The following is a 25,033-nucleotide window of genomic DNA, read 5'->3' on the forward strand; positions in this document are numbered from 1 at the left end:
TAATATTGACAAACTCCAAGAGCATATTTCAGATAGCCATATTTTTTTTTTTGAAAATTAAATACTAGTATTCGATAAATTATTAAATAGTTTTTATTAAGTAATTATTGCATTTAATGTACTTCAAAATTTATCATAAATCAATTATGCACATTTAACAACTGATCCCCGCACAAATGGTTTATGTTTAATTACTTTTATGGATTAGTCCGCTTAGGTAGCACAAATTAATGTCTATTGTATTCCGTATAACTAATTGATAGTTCAAAAAATAATTTGTAGTTAAAAAGTTGTTAAAAATTCTAAGCCGATACACTAGTTAATTAAATTGTAAGTATTTAATAAAATTAAATGATTAACTAATATGGAGATTTAGATTTATGATAAAAAGTAAATTATTATTTTTTGACAGAAAAATAGATTATTTTTAAATTTTAATCGAATTCTATTTTTTTAATTATATCACATTACTTTTATTTAAAGGGAAAATTTGCTCACTTGGCCACCTAGTGAAGTAAAAAAAGGGAAAGAAAGATACCCAGAACCCACCGTATATCTAATTAAGCTGTCGATTTCTATAAAACGATTATTCCGTTACAATTTATAAAATAAGGAAATTACTAAAATTGATTTAACAATTAAAGTATAATTGAAATTAGAGTAAATCCTAAATTCCATTTGATAAAAAACAAGGTTTCTACTTTCTCCACGTTAATACCATAGTCCTTTTCGTCACCAAATTGTATTTTTAAATATTTAAGCGCTATTAAATAGTTGAGAATTTGTAATAAATATGATCTATGAGATAATTTTAAAAATGTAATACTGATATTGATAAATTTAATGAAAATTTGATTAAATTTAAAGAATTTAGTAGGATGTGATGTTAGGATTTGAAAATGCGGAAAGTTTTAATTGATAAATTTTAAGTGAACTTTAATATTTTGATTGATAAATTTTGAATAACATAAAATTAAAATTATTTAATTGATTAAATTATTTTTAAACTTTAACCTAATTACATATTTTTTTCATCGTGCATCATTACTAAAAGGGAAAATGTGCTCACTTGATCAACTAGTGACTAAAAACGAAAAAAAACATATCCAACCCAAGAAAGGGACTTGCCCTGTAGTTATGTACCCACATGTCTTTCCGATGTGATTTGTCATCAAACAATATTAATCAATTTTACACCAAATCAAATTTTCTATAATGAAATTACTAAAATTAATTGACTTTAAACATTAAAGAAATTTAAGTATAATTAAATTTAGAGCAAATCCTAAATTTAATTTGATAAAAATTATGATTTCTTCACATTAATACCATAGTGCTTTCTATCACCAAATTATGCATTTTAGTATTTAAGTTTTTTGTCTAAAAAAAGTATTTAAGTCTTATTATATCATTTTTTAAATTTTTTACTAAATTAATCCGTAAAAGATACAACTATAAAAAAATGACCAACTGTACTTTAATTTATAGAAGTTTAAATTAAAAAATTAAATTATTTTCAATTTATAACTTCAACTTAATTATTCTGAACGCATAAAAAAACCTTAATTACTCTAAAATCCCTTTTTCCTCAATCACCAAGCCCTAAATACTAGAGCGAGGTAGCTATCAACGGTGGAATTTTATACTAGTGGGATGATACTAACATGAACACGAAAATGCATCTTTAAAAATTCTCAAATCTCTAATCCTGGCCTGTTCCACCTTTAATTTCATTTAATAAAGAAAAAAAAGACTTTAATACTAATTCGTTGATTTTTTTTTTTTTTGCATTATTGATTATGCTAGTGCTTTTGAAGAAAAATTTGTTTATTTTTACATATGTGAAAGAAGGATTTAAAATTAATTATGATTTGACACAACTTTGAGTAACTTTAAATTAAAATTTTATATTTAATTTTACTCCTAAGAAACATAAATCACATAATTTTATAATCAATCTAGTTCTTTTGAAGCAAAATTTGTTTATTTTTACATATTTGATTTTATGTGAAAGAATGATTTAAAATTAATTATGATTTAAAACAACTTTGAGTAACTTTAAATTCAAAATTTTATATTCAATTTTACCCCTAACTTAATTTTATAATATAAAATCCAAACATAAATCACATAATTTTACAATCAATTTAAACTAAAATCAATTTTAAAAAAAAATCACTTTTAAAAAAACCCACTTTTACGGACGTTTATCCAAACATACAGCAAAAGTAGGCAATGATGTGTGTGTAGATACACAATTAAAACCTTTTAGACTTTTTAATTAATAATTACCACAATCAAATCAAGTCTTTTTTATAAAATGAAAAAAAGTAACACAAACATGATCACGTGTAAATTTTAGACTGTTAATGAAATCATGAATCAAAACAAAATAGCCTGTTCCTTAATTGTCACCATACTTGTTTAATAGCGCCACTGAACACGGTTTGTTCAAGTTATTAGTTGTTGTCATGTTGTGCCAAGTCCCATAAGAGCCAAAGATTCTTTGTTTCACTTCAAACACACACCACTTCTCCTCTTGTATGGATTTGAGTCTTTGTCCCACTCCCTCTCTTGTGTGATCCCCTGACACCACCCCCATGCAATTTGCCAAATGCTTTTCTCTTGCTGACATTTGTACTTGATCATTTCTCAGGGCTGATATAGATACAATCTTTGCAAATTTTCTTCTGAAACGTTTTTTGCTCTTCTTCTCTTGACCCTTTGGTGCATAGTAGCAAAAGGGGGTGGTTGCATAAAGCAGAAAAGTTGGTAAATGGCATGGTATATCTTTAACAGTTGAGCCTTTTTGGGTTGAATATTCTGAAAAAGTTAAGTTGAAGGTGAAAAGTTGAAAGTTTAGCACTTGGGAGTTTAGTTGTTGTTGTTGTTAGGAAAAGGTGAAAAAGGTTGGAAGGAGTGAGGATAATAATATGCCAACTGTGTGGTTCTCTTTGAAGAGATCTCTACATTGCAAATCAGAGCCATCAGATGTTCATGACCCCAAAACAAGGAAGCAATTGGCCACAATCTTGACCAAAAAGGGAGGTTCAAGTAGGTCAGGTTGTTCAAGGTCCATAGCCAATCTTAAAGATGTAATCCATGGGAGCAAGAGGCATCTAGAGAAGCCACCAAGTTGCAGCCCAAGATCCATTGGTAGCAGTGAGTTTCTCAACCCAATAACCCATGAGGTGATCCTAAGCAACTCAAGGTGTGAGCTGAAAATCACTGGCTATGGAGGGTTCCAAGAAGGAGGGGTTGGAAGTGATGGTGGAGGAGGTGCCAATAATCGAAGTGCCACAAGTGGTGACTTGAGTACCTTTGTGGGCACTTTAAGGCCTGGCACTCCTGGCCCTGGAGGGCACCCTACAATGCACTACTTTAATCCTTCTTTTAGGACTACTTCCACTCCTCCTAGGAAATCTCCTTTCCATTCATCGGATAAAGAAGGGTCAGGTTTGCATGGTGTTGGAGTACTTGGACTTCATTCTAGCACAAGGGTACCTCTTGAGACTGATTCAAATGTGTCTTCCACTGTCACTTGCCACAAATGTGGAGATCAATTCAACAAATGGGAAGCTGCTGAAGCTCATCATCTCTCCAAGCATGCTGGTACCTAACCATCTTTTTTTTTTCTTGTCAGTTATTTATTTATTATAACTTTTTGACATTCATGGTTTTCTACTATGTTCAAGTGGATAAGGTCCACATTCTTCTTGCCACAAACTTTCTTGCCACGTCTTTATCAGACATAAATGGTTTTTGTTTTTATCTTGTGGTGAGGAAGCTTTTGAACTACCAAAATTACTCCTCTTAAATGCCTTTTATTTGAATTCAAGTTTGTTTATAGTTTGGTGTTGTTTTCACACATGTTAAGAATTAAAGAGATTTTTTTTTTGTTGGACAGTTACTGAACTTGTGGAAGGAGATTCATCAAGGAAAATAGTGGAGATAATATGCAGGACGAGCTGGTTGAAGTCTGAGAAACAATGTGGTAGAATTGAGAGAGTTTTGAAAGTGCATAACATGCAAAAGACTCTGGCTAGGTTTGAGGAGTATAGGGAGTTGGTGAAAATCAAGGCTAGTAAACTCCCCAAGAAGCATCCAAGGTGTCTTGCTGATGGCAATGAGCTTTTGAGGTTCTATGGAACCACTGTTGCATGCTCTCTTGGTCTCAGTGGCTCTTCCAGCTTGTGTTTATCTGAAAAGTGCTATGTTTGTAGAATCATCAGAAATGGGTTTTCTGCCAAGGAGGAGCTCAAGGGTGGAGTAGGTGTTTTCACTACTTCCACAAGTGGAAGGGCTTTTGAATGTATTAAGGTTTTTGACCATGACCCTTCATTGAGAAAAGCACTTATAGTCTGCAGGGTCATTGCTGGCAGGGTCCATAGACCACTGGAGAACATTCAGGAAATGGCAGGACAAACAGGCTTTGATTCATTGGCTGGGAAAGTTGGTCTTTATTCAAATATTGAGGAGCTTTATTTGCTCAATTCTAGAGGTCTTCTTCCTTGTTTTGTGGTAATTTGCAAGCCATGAAGCTAAAGAATCAAGGTTTTTTTTTTGTAATAAAAGAAATGGGAACATTATTGTGTGATTTTTTATGAATCCCCCTATTTTGGCCTTTTTATGAACCATTGAGGTTGTTTCCCCAACTTTTGAAGAATTTTGATTCCCAATACAAAGTCATGTGTGCTTCTTCTTTGTTTATTGAATGAACCTTCTATTCATACATTTGTATTTTTTTTAATGGCACTGAAAATTTTCATCTGCATAAGTGAAGTGCCTGAAGTAAATATTGTAAGATAATGGCAACAAACTGTTGAGTCAACTTGAGTAATTAACAATCCCTTTTACTAACATTGCCACTTGAATTAATGGTCATTGCTGTTGGTTGCAGTAGTTGTGTCCGTGTCATATTAATTGGTCTAAAAAATGTTGTTGCCTACGTAAAATAGTAACCAAATTTGATTAGAATTTGCTAATATTATCAAATTTGCAAAATCCTTTCTCACTCTAATTATAGATCATTTTTAAAAATTTGTTTATTTTTTTTAATAAGATTTTTTTTTTAATTTTTAGATGTATGAATTATTTTTTTCTTACATATACTTATTTAATTATTCTCTCTTCAAATATTATTGAGAAGCAATGAAGTAGACAAAGAGATAAGAAAAAGATAAATTTAAAATGATAATATAATTAATTAAGACGTGAATTAGTTAAAAAAAATTATATTTAGGAAGAGAGGTGAAAATATGGGAGAGAGATGGGAGTATGGAAGAATCCTAGTTGTGCATGCATTTAATTAAGTGGTAAAGCCTAGGATAAGGTGCGAAGACTATTTTGTTTATATTAATGCAATCGATGATTAGATTCCATTTTAAGTGGTTGTTGAATGACATAAACAGACTCACCAAGAGGTCACTATTCATGATGATAGGTGGGTTATTTATAGGTGAAATCAGAGAGCCTGTGTGACTTTAGCCTTAACAGATTAATGGACATAGACCGTCCCATAAACTGTGACAGCCCTGCTAGTACCTTGAGCAAATATTGTTAAAATGACCCATTTTCTGTTTTTGTGTAAGAAAAATAAATAAATAAATAATGTAATGTGGTCCTCCTTGAACGGTTATGGTTCAAGTTCAAACTGAGATGACTCCAAAAATAAGGACAAATATAGGGAAGGATTAGAACAAATATAGGGAAGGATTAGAAGTATATGTTCAAAGTTGAGACATATATCCCTTGTCTCTTTTCATATTCCCATAGTGCTATTGCTATCAATGTTTTGATAAATATTTAATTGCCAGTTTTTTCTTCGTTGGAGCTTATGGATCAATTCAAACAGCTATGTGGTTGTTTAAGATAAGGTTATGTGGTCAATTTCTCTCTTCCTATTGTATTTATATGCTGTCAAATATATATATGGTAAGTTTCATTGGCCACTTTTTGGGGTCTTAACTCCCAATGGCATGGCATAGGCATAGCATAAATCCGAGTGTGGGTTTTGAATGACCTTTCATTGCCCTAACATCTGTACAACTTTCAACTTCTCATGGCACATGCACCTCATAAATGTGCACTAACCCTCATTACACCACCCTCTTGTTTGGGGATGGAGATCATTGAATGAAGGTATCTTCATTGGATATTTCAAACTTTTTGAAGTAAAATATTTTGGAAATATCGGAATTGTTATGAGCTAGGTGTAGTTGGCATGAGACTCATAATTAGGCTGCCACAACTACTACCCAGCCATGAGAAGCTTTACATCATTTTTCTGAACTCTGACACTTATGAACCATTTGTGGTTTCCCTCTTAAATGTTTGATTCAGACTTCGTTTTCTGATAAAAGTAGTGAAGAACTAGCCTCTCAAAGACCAATGGCTTAAACTTGTTACCATGTTTTCCCACTTGCCTATAAATATTTCCTAAGGAGTTGAGCTTAGCTCTATCTTTAGGATTGAATTTGCTTATAAATATTTATAATAATTGCAGACTTCCCAGTTGGTTCCCATTGTAGGCTCAGATATTCAGATTCTATTTTTGAATATACAATGTGGTCACATTTTTGAATTCATCAGCACCTTCTGGTTGGTGTAAATGCCGCAGATCACGCTGGAAAATTTTGGGACCAGGCCTCTGCTATAAATCATTAATGATGGCTATGAATTCTCGTAAAACAGTTAAGATTAAATAACATATACAGATAAAACAAAATTTATATACAGTGTTTTATAGGTGCTTCTGGTGTTGTTCTCGGACTAACTAGAATTTTACCTCAGTTATTTTTATTAACCTTTAATATTGTAATGCAAACCTTTATTGTGCAGATTATGGTGAAACTCTAATTTTGATCGAAAAACAGTACCAAAAGCACCTAAGGAACTGTTTATAAGTTTTGTCCATACAAATACTCAAGAAGGAACTTGTTCTCTTTAGAATATGACTTCATTTATTTTGTGATCACAAAAAAAAAAATTACAAAAGTTTTAAAATCATGTACAGTAGTGTTGAAAGACTATTGTCTAATGGGAGGTAAATAACCATAATCTAGGCAACAAATAATTGTCTGATGGATTATGTCTTCAAGCCCATGCTTGTAACTAAAACCCAACTCTTTTAACTTCTTTGAGGAAATCTCAGAAGGAACATTATCATAATTCTTCTCCGCAATCCTGCAAGTGTGTATAAGAATAACATAAAAAATGAAAAAAACTAAAGAGGTTATTTTCTCTACAGAGGGTAAAAAGTTTTACTTGTTCAACTAATCAGAAATCATAATCGGCCTGATTTTTAAGGAAGTCATGGTAATAGAGTCTGTTTGGATACAAGGTTAGAAGCTCTTTCAAGAGCTTCTCTACTGAAAAAAACTCTATATTTCCAATAGAAAAGATCTCAAAAGCACTTGTAACTTGTATACAAACAGACCTTAGTCAATAAACTTATCATATATGACATGTAGTAATTAGATGAAAAGTGTAAAAATAATTCATACGGTCATTGCATACACTAATTTCTCAAAACATTACCTTTTCTTGCTTGAGTAGGAATACTCTTTGGCAAGAAGATTAGCCAACATGTCTAATGGACAACTTTGGCTGCTGCATATGTATCGACCTTCTGCTTTAGAATGCTCCATTAGGAATATGTGTGCACTGCATATATCTTCAATGTGAACTAAAGCAATTGACCCCATTCGTGCATTTACAGAAGATAATATCTTGAAGAACTCAGGTTCACCTATTCATATAAGATCAATATGGTAAAAAACAATGACATGATAAATGACTCATAAACTCAAGTGGAATAGTAAGCACAAAAGTTTGATGCTGTCTATTTTATGATGCACAAGGAGTCCTAGAGATTCATTCAATGCTTTTGGGGAATTTGGCATGCAAGATACTTAAATTTACACATGCAATCTGCAGTATCAAAAACAAAAGGTTCATGTTCTTTGATGACCACTCATGTGACCAAATTTCTGCAAATAAACAGAACTTCAAGTAATAAATATTTAATGCTTATCACTTTTTAATAAAATGGCTTTCACTTGAAACAGTCACAGGAATACTAGTTATCATAGACAATAGTCATAGATTATTCATTTACCTTTCTTGCACAAATTAGACAACTAGTAGTTTCCACATATGTTGATGGTTTTTCAATGTCTCTCTCTAGGTGAAATAACATTATACCAACAACACATACATTGAAGGTAAAAAATTAACCTGTTATTGGTGACAGTAGGACTTTAACACTTGATGGTACACTAGCAGTGAAGAATGGGCCAGCAACAGTGGCTGTTATGACTGACACAAGATCAATGCCATTCTCTTTTGCAAACTTAAATGCTGCCTCTTCTGTTAGAAGCTTTGAAAGTGCATAAACCTGCCACAGTAAAGAAACTCTCAAAAGGAAGCAAAATACTATACAAATGCAAACTAGCCAAGGAAAGACCCACTAAAGTCAGCCTAGTGACTGAATAGTTTGCACGAGGTTCTAAGTTCTAACCCGAGTGCCGTCATTGTACACTAAAAAAAAAAGCTAGTAAGGGAAAGCATTACTTAAAACTAAGTAACTTACCCACCCACTTGCTTGTGTTTTCAACACAAGTTCACTTTGGATTTGGCAAGATTCATCAACAAGAGGTTTCCACTTCCCACTGCTATCTTTAGCAGTGATGGTACTTATTGAAGATGTGAAAACAACCCTTTTCACAGAATTGGAATTCAAGCAGGACTTTAGAAGGTTTATGGTTCCTTTTATTGCTGGATCAATTATATTTGCTTGAACACAGGCCTCTGCATGTTAAACATTAAAGTGTCAAAAGTATTTTGTACTTCAAGTTTCATTGCAAGCATTGGTTATTTTGACTTATGACATTACCGATGTTTTCTTTCTGAACCACATTGAATTCCATTGAAGCTGCAACATGAAAAACGCCATCACAGCCTTTCACAGCCTCATCGAAACTTCTTTCTTCATTCAAATCCGCCTTGAAAATTCTCAATCGGTCACCTCTTGTCCACAATGACAACAGGTGTAGTGACTTTTCTGGTACATTGAATTATTAAAACAATATAAAGTCAAATATTTATAGATAATCATTAATTGATACAATATTTTCAATTTCATACATAATTCAACTTGTTAATGAGTGTTCAAATAGGAAGAAACTGATTTTAGTTTCGTTATCCTGTTGATTTGTTTTTTCCTACACTAATGGGATGCTGTCATAAAATGCTATTTTATATATATATATTAATTAAGAAGGAAGGATAATAAGAAAGATATGGCACTATGAGCATTTTCGTTTACACAAAGTAAATAGAGAGACTGGGAGAGAGAAGTTATGGGCTTTTAACTAGGCCAACAAGTCCACAATAGCTAATTTTTTAAAATACAGCTTTTTGATATATTATCCAGTCGCTTAAAAAAATTAAATATTTTTAAGCTTTTATTTTAAATTTAATGTTTTACTTTTTGTGTATAGCTAGGAAGTAGGAATTTTCTCTCAATCTTTTATTTTATTTTAATTAAATAGTTATAAATTCCTGTAATAATTTTTTACTACTAAAAGTACTAAAGTTTTATATTCTCAAAAGATTAATTACATATGTTTTATTCAATATTTATTATTAAATATTAAAAATATCTAACACTATTATTTTAATAATGCAATAAAGCCTACAAGTTTATACTTCATTTTGATCTGTAACAAAGCAATGAAAATTAGAGTCATTCGCTCTTTTAATTGGATTAAAAAATTATTTCTAAACAAAATTTAGGTTCAGTTGCCTTTAAATATTTTGTATACGGTTCTTTAATTAAAATTAGAGTTTCATTTCCATAATTAAGGCTGATCTTTATTGTGCAAGTTTGGTAAAGTAAAATTTTAAGTTAAACTAAAGAAAAACATATAAAGTACTTAAAATATTCTACTTAAATTTTATCCTTTATTTTATATACGTTTAGACCACTGTTTTTTTTTCCGTTGTCCATACAAAAATAAAGTTAATACAGCTTTAAGTGATTGTGTGCATTTTAATTAATAATTAGCAACCTTTTAATTGATTAAATAAAGAAAAGAATACTACTTATTGATAGGAAGCACCAAGAGTGCCTACCAAAAAAAAAAAAAAGGAAGCAAGTAACTCCTACGAATAATTAAATCAAAAGGTATTTTAGAGATAATAATATAAAATAAAATAAAATAAATAAAATGTTTTTTTATATATAACATAAAAAAGTATTTTTCTTCTTCTTATATTTGATGGAAGAAGTATTAGATTTTTACTGTGTAACACGTACTTTTTTCAACCATTCTGTTTTCAATTGATTATTCGTTATAAAGAAATCAAACTTAAATAATTTAGAAGAACAATAATTTAGAAGAACAAAAAGTCAAGATCAATGAGCTACACTAGACTCATTAGAAGAACAATAATTTAGAAGCACAAGCATGCTCATTGAGGGAAAAGTAAATAGCCAGCACAAGTATGTGATCATAAGTAATTGTCTTTGATTCAGAAAATGCTAAAACAAAAAGTTAAGGGAAAAGTGTAGCTAGAAGTAGTAAAAGGTTACTATTACTAACCAGGATCTCTAACAGTAGCATGAACAGTGTACCCTCTTTCAAGAAGAGCCTCCACAAGCCATGAACCAATATACCCTGTTGCTCCGGTAACACAATATGTTGCCGGAGAAGAACCCATAATTTCACCTTTGCTCTTCTTCACCGTCTTAAAAAGTGCTTCCTCCTTTTCTTTCTCTGCTTCCCAATAACTAAACCACCTTTATGAAGTGCCAATTAGATGTGGCTATGGCCTTTTAACAATTGGTTCTCTCTTTTAAAGTAATTAATGATTGCATGGTACAACTAAAAAAATTGTTGATATATAAAGTAATAATAAAAAAGATAATAAGATCTGTGTTAAAGTTATATTAATGCTGTTTGAATTTTTTTATTGATTGTGTTTATAGATATTGTGAATATCTGTACTAACTGTATTATTATAGTCGTTGGCGAGCATCCAACACGTAAGTTCGTACTATGACATGTGCAATAAATATTTACAAGTTGGAATTCCGGTACGATTTGATTTAATTTATTATCAAAAAGTGATTCAAATCAAACATAAGAATCATATTTGATTCAATTTCGTTCAATTTGAATTTATTATCAAATTTCAACCAAATTAAACCAATTTATTATAATTTAGTTTGGATTAATTTTTATGATATTTACTAAAATATTATTTCACTAAAATTTATATATATATATATATATATATATATTAATTTTTAAAATCAAATTAAATAATTTTTTTTACAAATAACAATCTACAAAACTTGTTAATAAGTTAAAAATTCAATCAATATTTATCCGAACTCCCTTTATATGTAAAAATACATCTTGGATCTATTGATTGTGTTATGACCCATCCTACTCATGGTCACTTGTGAAAATAGGAGAAGCTGCATGTATTATTACGGGTCACTCCATTGGAAAACTGAACACTCAATTAACATTTAAAACTTTTTATATTGACGGAATATTCACTAGAGATGATGTAGAACAGGCACGAGCACCTTATAATGAAAAAGTTTAATTTAATGAAGATTTGGTTCATCCTACATGTACACATCATGAGCATCCTACTTTTCTATGTTATATAGATTAGTATTGAAAGTAGTGATATTACACATAATGTAACTATTCCACCAAAAAAATTTCTATTAGTTCAAAACAATTAATATATAAAATCAGAATAAGTAATTACTTATATTCATGCAGGAACAGGAGAAATGTTTTGGAGTACTGTGTGTACCATACATCAAAATTTAATATAGTAATGTCCATATCTTATAAAAAAATAAGTCATTTATGGATTTTATCTAAAAAATCACATAGATCAATTTAGTATTTGTTTCCATCCGAAAAGATCAAGATCAAATGTTGAGGGTTTTTTTAAACAGTAAGGCACTAAGTTAATTATTTAATCAAATGATATTGAGTTTGTTTTTCATTAAGAAACAAGCAGACTATTTCTTTACAAAATTATGCTCAATTTCATATGTGATAATTATGTCAATATCTCTTTGTTAGTTGAGGAAAGAGTATACACAAATTGAATTTTTTTTTGAAACAACATGTCAGAACTGGCATTAAACGACAACAAATGAACAGATTACTTCCGATTGCATATACATCACATATGTTGGATCTCATTTTATAATAAAAATCTGTAAAATTATATATATATAATATTAAAAAATAATATAAAATTTAAGTGATATACATAAAAAAAACATAATAATAAACCATAAAGTTACATATTGATTTAAGTTTAAAAATGTAGATCATAAAGTGAATCAAACTCATCTTTTGAGCCTAAAATCATCCAAACAAATTAAAAAATAGTTAGTTTGATTTGATTTTCAGTTTTTTATTGTTAATTTTTATTTTAAATAAGTTTAAATTCTAACATCTTATAAGATTGAGTCGTGAGTGATTTAATTTGAAACGTTTCTACTCAACTTGATTTTCTTTCTTTCAACAAAGCTGGTGTATTTTTTTGTGAGAGATAATTATGTTTATATAAGTTAGGTGGAATTATCATGTATAATATTTTTACGAACATTTAAAACAATTCCATTTTAACAATTTTCGTATTAAATTTATATTTTATATTTTGAAATCTATCGTCAAATTAATTATTATAAAATTAATAATATATTATAATTTATAATAAATGATAATGTAAATTTGATTATAAGTGAAATTAAATTAAATTCATCAAAGCAACTGACTGTTTACTCCCATGTTTATAAATATTTATACAATAGTATTATCAGTTTCGTGCATGGTTGCCAAATGTTAAGAATTGCGTACATGTGTCCACCACATAATCACATGCACCAAATTCAACTGCACAATTCCGTTTCATGATTGAATTCTGTTTTTGAGAGTATGTTCGGAATGGATTACTTTTCTGATTATGTAAAAGAAAATATTAAAAATATTTGTTTATGTTTGATAATTGTTTAGAAAGTAAGTCATAATTTTAAATAGAGTTTTATATTTCTATTAATTATTTAAATAAAAATTATTAGAAAATACATAGTTATTTTAAACAAAATTGACTTCAGATCATGTTAGGTCATCTCAAAATATAACTCAAATCCATCTTAAAAAGCATCAAAACTAATTTTTTCAAAACTCCAACCAGTCTAAGCAAACTTCAAATCAAGCCATATTAATAAAATAAAACGGATGATGAACACTATGTAAAGAAAGTTGGACTAAGATATACTAAAAGATAAGGGCTATCCAACTTTAGCATGCGCAGGCATATTTTTTAATATAAGTGATCGTTCATGGGAGATAATGACAAAATTGTATAGGAATATTATTATACATTGATAGTTCGTCCAAATCTTTAATCGAGTACGTAGGATACCTTTTCGGCCGTTTGTGCTTACTTTGTTCTACTTTCAAATTTTATCACAGTTTTATGCCCTAAATGGGTGACTATCATTTTCAGAATTCTCACTAGCACCAAACCATCGGTTTGTGGCTTTGTGCCTAATTTGAGAAAGAAAGAAAAAAAGAGAGATTATGAACATAACATTATGCTAATGCTAAACAATAAAAGGGTGGATTCAACTCATTATGGTTTTGGTGAATTAATCTAGTACTAACTAACAGTATGATGCTAGATCTTGATTTGTTGTGACATATTTAACGGTTACTAAAATTGTTCACAACTAGATTGGGGATATGTGAGATGTCTTTTTGATTTGTCTGCAGCTAAGACTTATCGATTGGGGATGAAGTTGTCCCTTTATTACTTTTTGCATGTCCCTTCATTAATGTCTTACACATTGCAAAACCCTAAATTAAACTAGTTAAATAGATAATAATTCTGCAAGTGTCATCATCTATTATTTGGGGAATTAAAACTAAAACTAAATAAATAATATTTTAAACCCATCAAATATATTTTTTCACTATTTAAGTTTAAGTTGGGCCATCCTAAGTTCATCATCTAATATTAAAGTAGTTTTTTTAATAAATGATAAATATAATTTATACTATAATATGTAATATAAAATTTAAAAACTAGTTTGTGCGCTTTAACCATTGACCTACTAATTCAAGCATTGGCCCACTAATTTAGTATCTTAACAGAGTCACTAATCCACAGGATTGAGCAGTGAGACACTAAGAAAGAAACAACGACTCTGTCAATTACACAAACAATATTTCTTCAAAAAAACTCAATTGCTCAACAAGCAATATACAAATTTGATCACCCAGGTTTCATTTTATGGAGATCAATAGACAGACCACAAATATACATTAGATCACAAAATGGAGCAGAGATCACAACTAGTATTGCTAGAGTTACATTACTAGTGAATGAATGAATTACATAAGTAAAACTAGGCAGCAGCAGCAGCAGCTTCTTCAGATTTCTTAGTAGCCTCCTTCAGTTTCTTCCAGTTCTCTGAACTATCAATTATTTCTCCAGTTTTTATAAGGTAGCGGACTTTTTTACCATTATCTAGGACTTTATGCCCCACACGACTTGCTACCTTCTGATCTTTGGAGTAGAGCATCACATTTGAGCTGTGGATAGGACCTTCAATCTGGAATTAAAAAAAATGTTTCCCAAAATTATTAGTTGTTGAACATATACACCCATGAACAACTATTCTGCTTATACATTTTCTTTATCAGTAAATATTAATTGTTAGTTTTTGTTAGTAGGAGGGATTCAAACCCACAACCTTCCCCTCTCCCTTCTTCCTTTAACCACCGAGTCAATCTTATAACTCCATTCTGCTTATACATAACACCAATGAATGAGATGTCAAAGAAAGTAATAGTGAATCCATACTTTCTAAGTGAAAACACAAGTTACTTTCATTTGTCGAAGAACATGCAAAAGTGGAAAAAAGACTTTATAACTATAACAGTGAAGCAAGGGAAATGAAGACAACCTTAATAATTTGCCCCGGTTCACCCTCTTCTCTACTCTTCACATGCTTTGTCTTCAAATTTAAATCTTTCACTATAACAGTGCTGTTATGCTTGAAGATTTTAGTAATCTCCCCAACTTTACCCCTTTCTCGTCCAGATATGACTTGCACCGTATCTCCAAGTTTAACATGCATTTTGTGCAAGATAGGAAGACTGTTTGGTTTACACTCCTTCCGCTCCCATCGTTTAAGCTGCCAGAGGAGAAACAGAAAATATATTACACAAAACATTAAGGCTAGCTACATAATATATTTGAGTATAACTATGTCTAGATACTGTTTTGCAATATAAATTTAGAGAAGCTTTCAGACTTGTTTTGTTTACATTTCCTCAAGAACATGAAAAAGGTTCATAACTCATTGTAAAGACAATTGAAAACGGATCCCAGTATCAGTATTAAGTTCTATATACTATTCGTAAGACACTACATTTGTTTTGAATAGGTTTTTAAATACAAAGCAAAATAAGGCTCACAAAATTTGTAGAATTCTTTATATCAAGTGTGGATCAAATTTGAATCACAAGCATTGACTGGATCAAGTTCAATTGTGCTCTCAGATACTAACAAAGTATATTTTAAACAAATTGATTTTTTTAAGTGCCACTAAGTACCAACAAACAATGAACTGCAAATGACTGCACATGCACTGTTCTTCAGTCCATTTTGATTGAGCTTAACAAAATTTGAAAAGAATAATCGTTGGTCATGGATAAGGCAAGAATCTGATACTAACCCTCATTACAATGGGACATTGCTTCTCTGTTGACTTACCCTGCATATGAAAAAGATAATATAATATCAATTATCAAGTTAGTCTACAAAACTCTTGAGTACTGCATCTGTAGGAATTATGAAATTTAGTAACAAACTTGATTTATTTTATCCTTAATGACCATTCAATTCGTTTGTCTGACAAAATATTATTATAGTTGTTATTTTAAATGAAACAACAAAATGATGAGCAAAAGAAATTTAATGAGTCTAAAATTTAAAAGATTATATTAATAAGAAAAATCACAGTAAATTTGTTGGAGACATTGAGATAAGAAGTTCTCTCAGAAAGGTTATAAAAATATGCAAAATAATTTGAACCAAATACACACTAAAAGGAACACAAAATCGTAGCTGCAGTATGACTTAAAAATATTCATTAAAAGATGATAAGCAATTTTTTCAATAAAGCCAAAGTTTGTGAGAGCTAATATAGTGGAAAAATAAAGATAATAAAATAGTAAAACAACAAATCCAAAGTTAGAAAAGAGCTACAAGCTTAAAGTTTTATTCCATTATCCATATCTGTCGAGTATGTTTCTTCAGCATAACAAGACAACAACTTCAACTTAAACGTTTGCTAAGCCAATTCCTAACTTCAAAAGTACCACTGCCACATAGACAAGCACCAAGCATCTGAGCCTAGTACAGTTAAAATTACCAGGCTTTCCATCATAAAGAGTGAGAATATGCTTTGAGGTAGGAGATTAGTGAATAGTGAGAACCAGGTCTGAATTCATATCTCAAAATTTTCAAGTAGCAGTACTTTCAGCCACATTACAAATGGAGAATTCATATCTCAAATTCACCATTAGTGAATTTATATAGATCCGTGTAGTCTTATAACCGAGCCAAATGGCGTCGTGTGGTCTATTTAGTCGACCTCACCTAGCGGGATAGGGTTTCTATTGTTGTATCCGGGCATCAAAGTCAAATTAAACTGCTTCAATCAGATAGTGTATATTATTTTTCTCATAAATACTAACAGATTGCTCCCCCACCCCTCCAATAAGTGCTTAGTTTATATTCATTCTCAGTGCTACCAACTTGTTCCAATAGCAGATTCATGTCGAATACGTAGTCATTTTAATGAATAAACATACTCTAACAATACCAACATATTATGAAAGACTAAAAAAAATAAAGAGAAAAACATGAATTGTTAATTCCTATGAATTTGGACTATAACAGGGAACAAGCACATCTGCTAAAAAGTAAAAGACCCATTTGAGTATTGAGAGAGAAGAAGCACGTGGAATGATCAAAATTGAAACTTGAATTGAAAAAGAAAAGGAAAAAAAAAAAAAAAGGGAAATGAGTGACGGGTAGAGAGAAAAGTGCGTACCGGAAGAAGAGAAGGGAGAGTGATGGGAGGAAGGAGTTGGCCTAAGAAAGAGTTGGAAGAGAGGGAGAGACCGGCCATTGAGCTCTGGAGTGCAGCCATGGCTGCCATTGTTGCTGCAACCTTTTGTTCTTTCTGCTTCTGATAATGCTTTTGGATAATAAAACGATGAGAGTGAGAGAAGTGGTTAAAATGAACAGGTAAAACGACGACGTGCCCATTGGTTTCAAAATTGATTGTGGGCTTCAAGTGGGCCATTTTATTAAGCCCAAATTTTGGCCCATTTGGAAGGACCCTATACTCTGTTTACATTTTGCTTTCTTAAAGTAAGATATATTATTATTATTATTAGCCCAAAATGTTAAAACGTAATGCTAGATAATAAATTTGTATTTTTTTATACTACTATATCTTTGCATAAATTAAATTTGCACGTATAAATTATCTTACAGCAATACTTATGTTTATTAAGAATGACACGATCATCTCTAAAGAAAATGGCACGGCGATCTTAAGAGACCCTCCTATATAATCTAGTTCAAGCAAAAAAACGCACAAAAGTGTAAAAAATAAAAACAATATATAGTTTTAAATTTAAAAATGGATAATTTTAATTAACAAATTGGTATATTTTTAAAATTAAAAATAAGAAGCTTTAATTAAAAAATAGGTAGATTTTTTATAATAAAAAATGGACAATTTTAATTAACATATTGGTATGTTTTTTTAACTTCAAAAAATGGATAGTTTTAATAGATTTCAGTAAATGAAAACAATTAGTAAAAAGCTGTAAAATTGAAATTAGTTATGTATGTTACTCTGTCCTTTTTTTTTTTCTTAAACAGAGACAAATAATTGAAATTAACTCCCTTTATTTTTTTTAAGTGGAAACAAATAATTAAAGAAGTTGATCAGAAAAGTGAAAAAATATTAAGTTAAAACAAATAGGAAATAAGTATAAGAGATATAATCTAGTTTTTTTTTTCCACAAAATCATCTCTACATTTTATTGTCTCATTTAATAATTATACTTGTTGCATTCCCCAAGCCACATGTCTCATTTAATTCTTACACTTGTTACATTCCCCTACAAAAATCCATACAAGGACCAAAGTCACAGGACATGCTCGATAGTATCATCTCCACCACACACACAAAATAAAAAATAAAAAAAAGATCATAACCTTCATATTAACAAATAGATAACAAAACAAACGAAAAAGAAAAAACACTTAAGAGCAAAATAGTTTATAGAAAATAATAAAAAGAAGCTAAATAAAGAAGGAAAAACACATTAGAATTTTTGGTGACAAAAAAAGTTGTTTTAAAATAGAAATTAAAATTTAGAAAAAGCAAAGTGAGACTAAAGTAAGGGATTTCAAATTGAAAAAACAATTCTGATTATTATGATAATATATTAAAAAACAACATAAATATGAAGAAGATGGACGTATGCTAAAACAAGGATTTTTGGTTTTATTTTACTCGTTAATAAAGACTACAATACAGCCTCAAAGCATGGCCACTACTTCCTTCTTACTTGAATAATAGGTTCTTTCACCAATATGAAACTTGTTACTTCCTCCTTGCTTGCAGCACAGATTTCTTTTATTATATTATTTATTGCAAAGTCTATGAAAAAACATGAAGAAGAAGAAGTACATGTGTCAGCAAAAATAATCTCACCATATAAAATTGCAAGAAGATTTTCTCTTCTTTGCCAAAGCAATTTTTTTATTACTTCCTCCTTGCTTGCAGCAGTTTTTTTTTTTTTTTTTATTACTGCAACCAAAGCAATTTTGATTCCTTTGCATTTAACCAACTCAAAAAACTGACTCAATACATGGGAGCGTGGTTACTAAACCGAAAATTTGAAAAGTGCGGATAAAGATTTTCCAAAAAAAAAAAAAGTGGAGAATAAATAGTAGACTTGTATGTCATTTATTTTTTTGTTGTAAGTGCATATTAAGACAGAACGAAAATAAATAAATAAAAATTGAGATTTTAAAGCCTAGTTTAATAGGCACATATTATTGTTGTAAATTTTTTTATACGCTTAATTAATAAAAATAAATACTTTTAAAGGTAACTACTATAAAAATTAATAAATTAATAAATTTATCCTACATGTGAATGTAACATTAGTTTTTTTTTTTAACCCTTCAGTGTGACTAAGTAATCATTTGCAGCAATGGCATTTTAGGAAAGTAGTATGACTAAAAGGATCAATCCCCTTTACAGTGTAAGTTGTCCTTCTTATCGACATTGTTGAAAATTAACCTGTCTGCTGTTCCCTTCCTCACAACCTATTTGATTTTTAAGTTAAAATTGTATGATGTTGATCAATTATAATTTCACACATTTATAGTGTAATGAGATGAGTTGTGTTAAAAATAATTCTAATATGTAGGATGTTTATAGAGTATGAAAATAGATGACTTTCTCTTTTGACACTTCAAATTAATTCTTGAAAGTATTAATATACAAATTTTGTTGTGTCATTTCTGCGAGACGACAGAACTAGGTAAGATAAATAAACAAAAAACAAATGAGAAAAAAAAATAAAACAACAAAAGAACATGTTAACACAACTACAGAAGATGATGGCGGGCATCATCATCAAATCCAAAGGCAAAAACCAAAAATTCAATGTAACCAAAAGAACTTAGCTAAATGCAAAACCTTATTCTACAAATCATAAATGTCAGCTGTACTATCTATAGATTCTTCTCTTCTGTGATCAGTGACAGAACTCTTGGTTTCTAGCTGATCAACATCAATGGAAACTTCATCAACTGTGGCTGAGAGAGACTTTTTGTGATGATGATTCCTTTGGTACCTTGATTTGAGGATCCGTGTAAACACTTGCACTATGTCCCTCATTGAAGGGCGTTTCTTCGGGGCACGGTTGATGCATTTGTAGGCAAGTGCTGCCACTTGATTCAGCTCTTGAAAATCACATTTTCCCTCGAGCCGAGAATCAACTATCTCCTCCCAACCAACTTTTCCCTCGGTGTTCATTGCTGCCTAATCATCCATTAATCAATAGCATTCATTAGGATAAAAAATGAATCATGCTTTTTGTGCTATTAATACAAAGCATTTTGGTAGGACAATGTCATCACATAGAATCATCAAGCACATGCTTGACAATGACTTGCTTTGATGTTGTATGGAGTATATTTATATATCACCCCAAAAATGCCAGATCCTATTTGGAGAAACTTCTCTATAACTACTTATAGGAGAAGAAAATAAGAAGGTAAAATGCGCTGAGCTTTTCCCATAAGCTAAAATCAACTTATGCATCTTAGCTTTTGAAGAAGTTAGAATAAATAACTTGTATAAAAGTTAGGTGCATAAATTGATTTTAACTAAAGGGAAAAGTTCAAATTCATTTTACCTTCCTATTTTTCTCTCCTATGAGTATTCATCGAGAAATTTATTCAAAGAGGGTCTAAATTCATTATCTCAAGCAGGGCTTATTGGCAGAGAAGAGAAGGAGAGAGAGATCTTACAAGCTCAACATACTCCATAAGACCTTGCTGAGGATTTCGGCCAGCTATGAGCTCAAAGAGCAAGACCCCAAAACTGTATACATCACTTTTCTTGGTGAATGTCCCTGAAGATATATACTCAGGGTCAAGATAGCCAAAGGTACCCCGAATTGCAGCATGTTTATCCACCATCTCTTCTCTTGAGAGTCCAAAATCGGCGACCTGTTTGATTCAGCATCAACAACTATGTGTAAGAAGCATCCTAATCAACACTAAATGACTAGAAGAAATAGACATAATCATTCAGCATTATCACTAGACATGTCACGCCACATGACATGCTAGAATAGTCACTAATGTGACATTTCTAAATGCATGTCATAATTACCAAAAAAATAGTAATAGGGACCGTTTCAAAAATTATGAAGATCAAAGCCAACAAAAAAGAAAATTGAAGGATAAAACCAAAATTTGCTATATTTATAGGGAGTAAAAACATATTTAACCTAACCTTCCTTTTCTCTTTTACAAACTACTTTTTTGTTATAAAGGTGATGAGTAGCAAAGACATACCCTGGCTCGCATGGACTGGTCCAAGAGAATGTTAGAAGATTTGATATCTCGATGGATTACAGGAGGAACTGCCTGGAGTGTCAACAAATACAGTTATAACTAAATAGAGAAAGCAGAATTATCTCAGTGTAGATCACATGAACACTTACCCCGTCGTGAAGATACTCTATGCCTCTTGCTACGTCTAAAGCTATATGAACCCTCAAATCCCAGCCCAGAGCTCCATTCTCTTCACCTGAATATAGAGACAAGTACATAAGCTTCATTTATTAATGCATGTGGAAGTTGAACTTGAAAGGAACATTGCATCAAAGTACTATTTCATAACGAGCTTACATGATTTGGTTAAGAAATATGAGGTGGCCTTCTAGCAGAGAAAATTGTTGAATAATTAATAGAAAAGTTTGCATTACCCCAAAGAAATACATATTAAGAGTGAATACAGAAAAGTTTAAACCTTCTCAACTTTTGTTTGCATATGCATATTTCCATTAAGCATATTCAGAAACAAAAATATAGGACTACTGACTACGGTCTACACATGAACCCACTTCATGTTAAGACTAAGAAAATGAAGGGCAGGGGATCATGCATTATTCCAGGGCATGCTGCTTTTATAACCTGGAAGAACATAAGTATAGTCCTAACCAGTTGATATTGGTAAGCCACGCTACTTTAATCATTAAATTCAAACCAGAAGCCAATTCAACAAACTTTGATAGTTGCCATTTAAAATTAGCAATTAATCCAACCCATTGTGTTGCCCCAAGTGGTACGAGTGGCACAAGGAAGAATTTTTAGGACTTAAAGTTTGTAAACCAAAAAAGATAGATGGCTAACTTACTATACAAGTGGGAAGCCAAGCTTCCTTTACTCATGTAGACATATACAAGCATATGTTGCCCCTTTTCTGCACAATACCCGACCAAATTGACCAGATTTCTATGATGTAACCTTCCCAACAACATAACCTGAGAAAAATTAAAAGAACATACAAGGTTAAGATTGGTAAATATGCAGAAAGATCATACAGAAATATTAACTACATGATACCTTAGTACTGCACAACTGCTAAATTACCAATTGCAAAGTTATCTAAATGGAAACATGCTAAGTTGACAATTATTCACATTAAGTTTAGCACACAAATTTGTACGAAGGGATTACATATAAAAAATTATCTTTTAGGATATAGTAAAATCGTATTTCTCGTGTTTTGATTTTTCAAAATGATATGTAGCTATCAATACTTCTATGCATCTCAAAGTAATGAGAAATTATTATCTTCACCTCTGTCTGAAATTCTTTCTCCCCTTGCTTAGAATTAGTTGCAAGAACTTTAACTGCAACAGTCTCGCCAGTAGACATCTGAGCTTTATATACAGGACCAAATGCGCCTTGTCCTATGAGTGTTGTAAAATTATATGTTGCCTTTTGCAAATCCCTGAAGCATAGACAAAAAGAAGTAAACAGAAAGAAAAAAATAAAGAGATAAATGACATGATCAATCAAGAAGTTGTTGTGTTCGAACTATTGTAAACTTGGATTCACTTTTAGAAACAAGCAGTAATCACTAAAATTGCAAAATTTCAATCATAGGTATAAGGTATGGAAGGATGAGACATGATGAGTCAAATTCCTAGAGACAATCAAACATTTATTTTAACAAGTATGATGGTATCATATAGTTATGGTGGTTTAAAGTCATCCTTTCCTTAGTTTCATCATCCAATAGTTAAATGCTCCAACCAAATCACCCCGTTATTCCAGTGAATTTCTCTTCAAAGAACAAAAATCATGAAGCATTTAAGCTTAATTTAGAGCCAACCATTTCATATTTCATATAATAAGAAAAGCATACAGCTAATTATTATTCATACAGTCTCAGCACATGTACATGAGCAAGAACATAGAGAAGGGTCATCTCAGAGCGAGAAGAATGGTAGTACATGAAGTTAATTCACTATAAGACAAACATACTTGTATGAATATTCTGGTATTCCAGATGCTGACACCATGTTACTACTCTTCTTGAAGCCATCAAGCCATAAGGACATGCCATTTCGTCCAGACCTCACAGGTGATTCTGGACCTAAGGTTGAGTCTGATAGAATATTGCAAGAATCAACACCATTTTCACGGATAGGTATGGTATGTGCCCTCCGGGAACTGCTATTGCCAATCTGCGACCGCTTCCGGTGATATCTAAGACAGAACAATGCCGAAATTGCCAAACCAACTCCAATCACAACACCTATGGAAATCCCAATGATAAGTCCAGTTGACTCCTCTTTCATCTCTCCTCGTTCCTCTTCTGTGCTATAATTCCCTATTGATCATCCAATCCATTTACATACCTGCCACAAGGTGCATCATCATCGTCATCATCATCATCACAATGCAACAAAACATAGTCAAATATATGCCACTAGTAATAGACTAATATAGAGCATTCCGTGGTACTTGGTTTACAACATTGAACTTGAACCGGTCAATTGAAGGCTTTTCCTCTTAATTTTCAAAGTCGTTATCAAAAAGTCTTCGGAAGTATAAAACACTCAGAAGACAAAACTAATATCAGGTAGAAAAATCAAAGCTGGACATTGGACAATGACATCAGTACATTGAAATAATCAATCAAGCACAACTTACCATCAACCACTTCACCAGTTACCACCCATCATGTCTATCCAAAACTAAAATTCACCAAAACCACAAATCAAGCAGAACAAGAAGTGCATCAAAGACCCAAAATAGAAAGGCACCAGAATATCCAAAATAAACGCAACACAATCATAATCCTCTCCTCTATACCAATCTGAAACGCATAAATCTCGAAACCTTATCCATTTTTCTATTCATCCAATCTTACAAGGACCGAAAAGCAGGAAAATGAGAGCAAGATCAGAATGATGCAAAAAAGTCCAACACACAAATGAAATCTCAACACAGATTTATATAAGCATGTGAGTCACATGGTGTAACCAAATGCAAAGAACCCTTTTTTTTTTTCTCTTCTTTTCATTCATTCCACAAGGTTTTTTTTTTTTTTTTTTCTTTCTTAGAAACCAAAAAAGGGTACACCAAATTTTTCTTAAAAAATACAAAAAAGAAAGAAAGAAAAAGAATGAAGAAGATATATCATATATCCAGCTAAGCAGCCACATTCAGACACAAATCACACTTTGAAGAAACATAGGATGACAGATCAAAACACTGAGAGAGACAGCAAAGAAGGTTGACACAAAAAAGGAAACAAAAACAACCATGAAGCGTATACTCACCAATTCACACACTAGAAGAAAAAAAGCTGAATTAACTGAAGGCAGTTGGCTACGTGTTTCGTGGAAGCGTTGCTAAAGACACCAAAGTGAAACTCAGAAGTGGGGAGGAATCAAAAGGGTAAAGAATCCTGAAGTGAACGAGATTCCAATAACAAAAACGAGAGAAAAGAATGTGTTACTGTTATGTTATGTGCAACTAGAGAGTTGAAAGCAGACACAGTTTCGGAAAAACTGATAAATAGTTCAGATACAAACGACAGAACACGAAAAACGGTGAAGTCGCCGTTAAAAAAATATATATATTAATAGAATTTGCAATAAAAAAGCGCCAACGTAGTTAAATAAATAAATTAGTAATTTACATTTTTTTATTAAAGTGACTTTTTTTTTTGCCTACTTTTGTGACATATAGCAATTATTTTGATTGAGGTGGTGTTTGGGGATTCGGGAATTGTGGGTAGAGAAGTCAAATGCGGCAGGCCCCATATTAAGCTAGACACGTGGCA

At 31.3% G+C, this 25,033-nt stretch overlaps 4 protein-coding genes across 5 annotated transcripts; 1 reads left to right on the forward strand and 3 right to left on the reverse strand.

The window, feature by feature from the left end:
• Positions 1–2,443: 2,443 nt before the first annotated feature.
• On the forward strand, positions 2,444–4,730 carry LOC114378620. Its single transcript, XM_028337266.1, has 2 exons — positions 2,444–3,612; positions 3,908–4,730. The coding sequence occupies exons 1-2, from the start codon at positions 2,934–2,936 to the stop codon at positions 4,537–4,539; spliced, it is 1,311 nt and encodes a 436-aa protein (XP_028193067.1). The 5' UTR covers positions 2,444–2,933; the 3' UTR covers positions 4,540–4,730.
• A 2,166-nt stretch (positions 4,731–6,896) lies between these two features.
• On the reverse strand, positions 6,897–10,846 carry LOC114378493 (putative anthocyanidin reductase). The gene is made up of 6 exons (XM_028337090.1): positions 10,608–10,846; positions 8,897–9,064; positions 8,594–8,811; positions 8,239–8,398; positions 7,540–7,750; positions 6,897–7,185 (listed from the first exon to the last, which is right to left on the reverse strand). The coding sequence occupies exons 1-6, from the start codon at positions 10,723–10,725 to the stop codon at positions 7,029–7,031; spliced, it is 1,032 nt and encodes a 343-aa protein (XP_028192891.1). The 5' UTR covers positions 10,726–10,846; the 3' UTR covers positions 6,897–7,028.
• Positions 10,847–14,243: 3,397 nt separating this feature from the next.
• LOC114377986 (50S ribosomal protein L24, chloroplastic-like) lies at positions 14,244–17,344 on the reverse strand. The gene is made up of 4 exons (XM_028336478.1): positions 17,177–17,344; positions 15,794–15,832; positions 15,020–15,250; positions 14,244–14,665 (listed from the first exon to the last, which is right to left on the reverse strand). The coding sequence occupies exons 1-4, from the start codon at positions 17,282–17,284 to the stop codon at positions 14,459–14,461; spliced, it is 585 nt and encodes a 194-aa protein (XP_028192279.1). The 5' UTR covers positions 17,285–17,344; the 3' UTR covers positions 14,244–14,458.
• A 2,254-nt stretch (positions 17,345–19,598) lies between these two features.
• On the reverse strand, positions 19,599–24,788 carry LOC114380538 (calcium/calmodulin-regulated receptor-like kinase 1). 2 transcript variants are annotated; one of them, XM_028339644.1, is made up of 8 exons: positions 24,528–24,788; positions 23,224–23,600; positions 22,534–22,687; positions 22,088–22,214; positions 21,393–21,478; positions 21,244–21,315; positions 20,692–20,892; positions 19,599–20,200 (listed from the first exon to the last, which is right to left on the reverse strand). In XM_028339644.1, exons 2-8 carry the CDS (start codon positions 23,538–23,540, stop codon positions 19,862–19,864), a joined length of 1,296 nt encoding a protein of 431 aa, XP_028195445.1. In that variant the 5' UTR covers positions 23,541–23,600; positions 24,528–24,788; the 3' UTR covers positions 19,599–19,861. The 2 variants fall into 2 exon arrangements, with proteins under 2 accessions (XP_028195445.1, XP_028195446.1); XM_028339645.1 differs by lacking the exon at positions 24,528–24,788 and adding an exon at positions 23,896–24,151.
• Between the last annotated feature and the right edge of the window lie 245 nt (positions 24,789–25,033).

This window comes from Glycine soja, chromosome 12 (assembly GCF_004193775.1).
Source record: "Glycine soja cultivar W05 chromosome 12, ASM419377v2, whole genome shotgun sequence".
Classification (NCBI taxonomy): domain Eukaryota; kingdom Viridiplantae; phylum Streptophyta; class Magnoliopsida; order Fabales; family Fabaceae; genus Glycine; species Glycine soja.

Bases quoted from the DNA above. Each gene is read 5' to 3' on its own strand.
- LOC114380538 (XM_028339644.1), bottom strand. From the start codon at position 23,540: ATGAAAGAGGAGTCAACTGGACTTATCATTGGGATTTCCATAGGTGTT. The intron at 21,479-22,087 runs GTAAGTTAGCCA...CTCTATATTCAG, and splicing joins CTTGGCTTCCCACTTGTATA to GTGAAGAGAATGGAGCTCTG. The intron at 20,201-20,691 runs GTAAGATCTCTC...ATGGATGATTAG, and splicing joins TTATGGAGTATGTTGAGCTT to GCAGCAATGAACACCGAGGG.
- LOC114378620 (XM_028337266.1), top strand. From the start codon at position 2,934: ATGCCAACTGTGTGGTTCTCTTTGAAGAGATCTCTACATTGCAAATCA. The intron at 3,613-3,907 runs GTACCTAACCAT...TTTGTTGGACAG, and splicing joins TCATCTCTCCAAGCATGCTG to TTACTGAACTTGTGGAAGGA.
- LOC114377986 (XM_028336478.1), bottom strand. From the start codon at position 17,284: ATGGCAGCCATGGCTGCACTCCAGAGCTCAATGGCCGGTCTCTCCCTC. The intron at 15,833-17,176 runs GTACGCACTTTT...TTTCATATGCAG, and splicing joins CTCTCCCTTCTCTTCTTCCG to GGTAAGTCAACAGAGAAGCA. The intron at 15,251-15,793 runs GTTAGTATCAGA...CTCCTCTGGCAG, and splicing joins AATGTCCCATTGTAATGAGG to CTTAAACGATGGGAGCGGAA.
- LOC114378493 (XM_028337090.1), bottom strand. From the start codon at position 10,725: ATGGGTTCTTCTCCGGCAACATATTGTGTTACCGGAGCAACAGGGTAT. The intron at 8,812-8,896 runs GTAATGTCATAA...TTTAACATGCAG, and splicing joins GGTTCAGAAAGAAAACATCG to AGGCCTGTGTTCAAGCAAAT. The intron at 7,751-8,238 runs GTTAATTTTTTA...TTATATGAATAG, and splicing joins CCTACTGTCACCAATAACAG to GTGAACCTGAGTTCTTCAAG.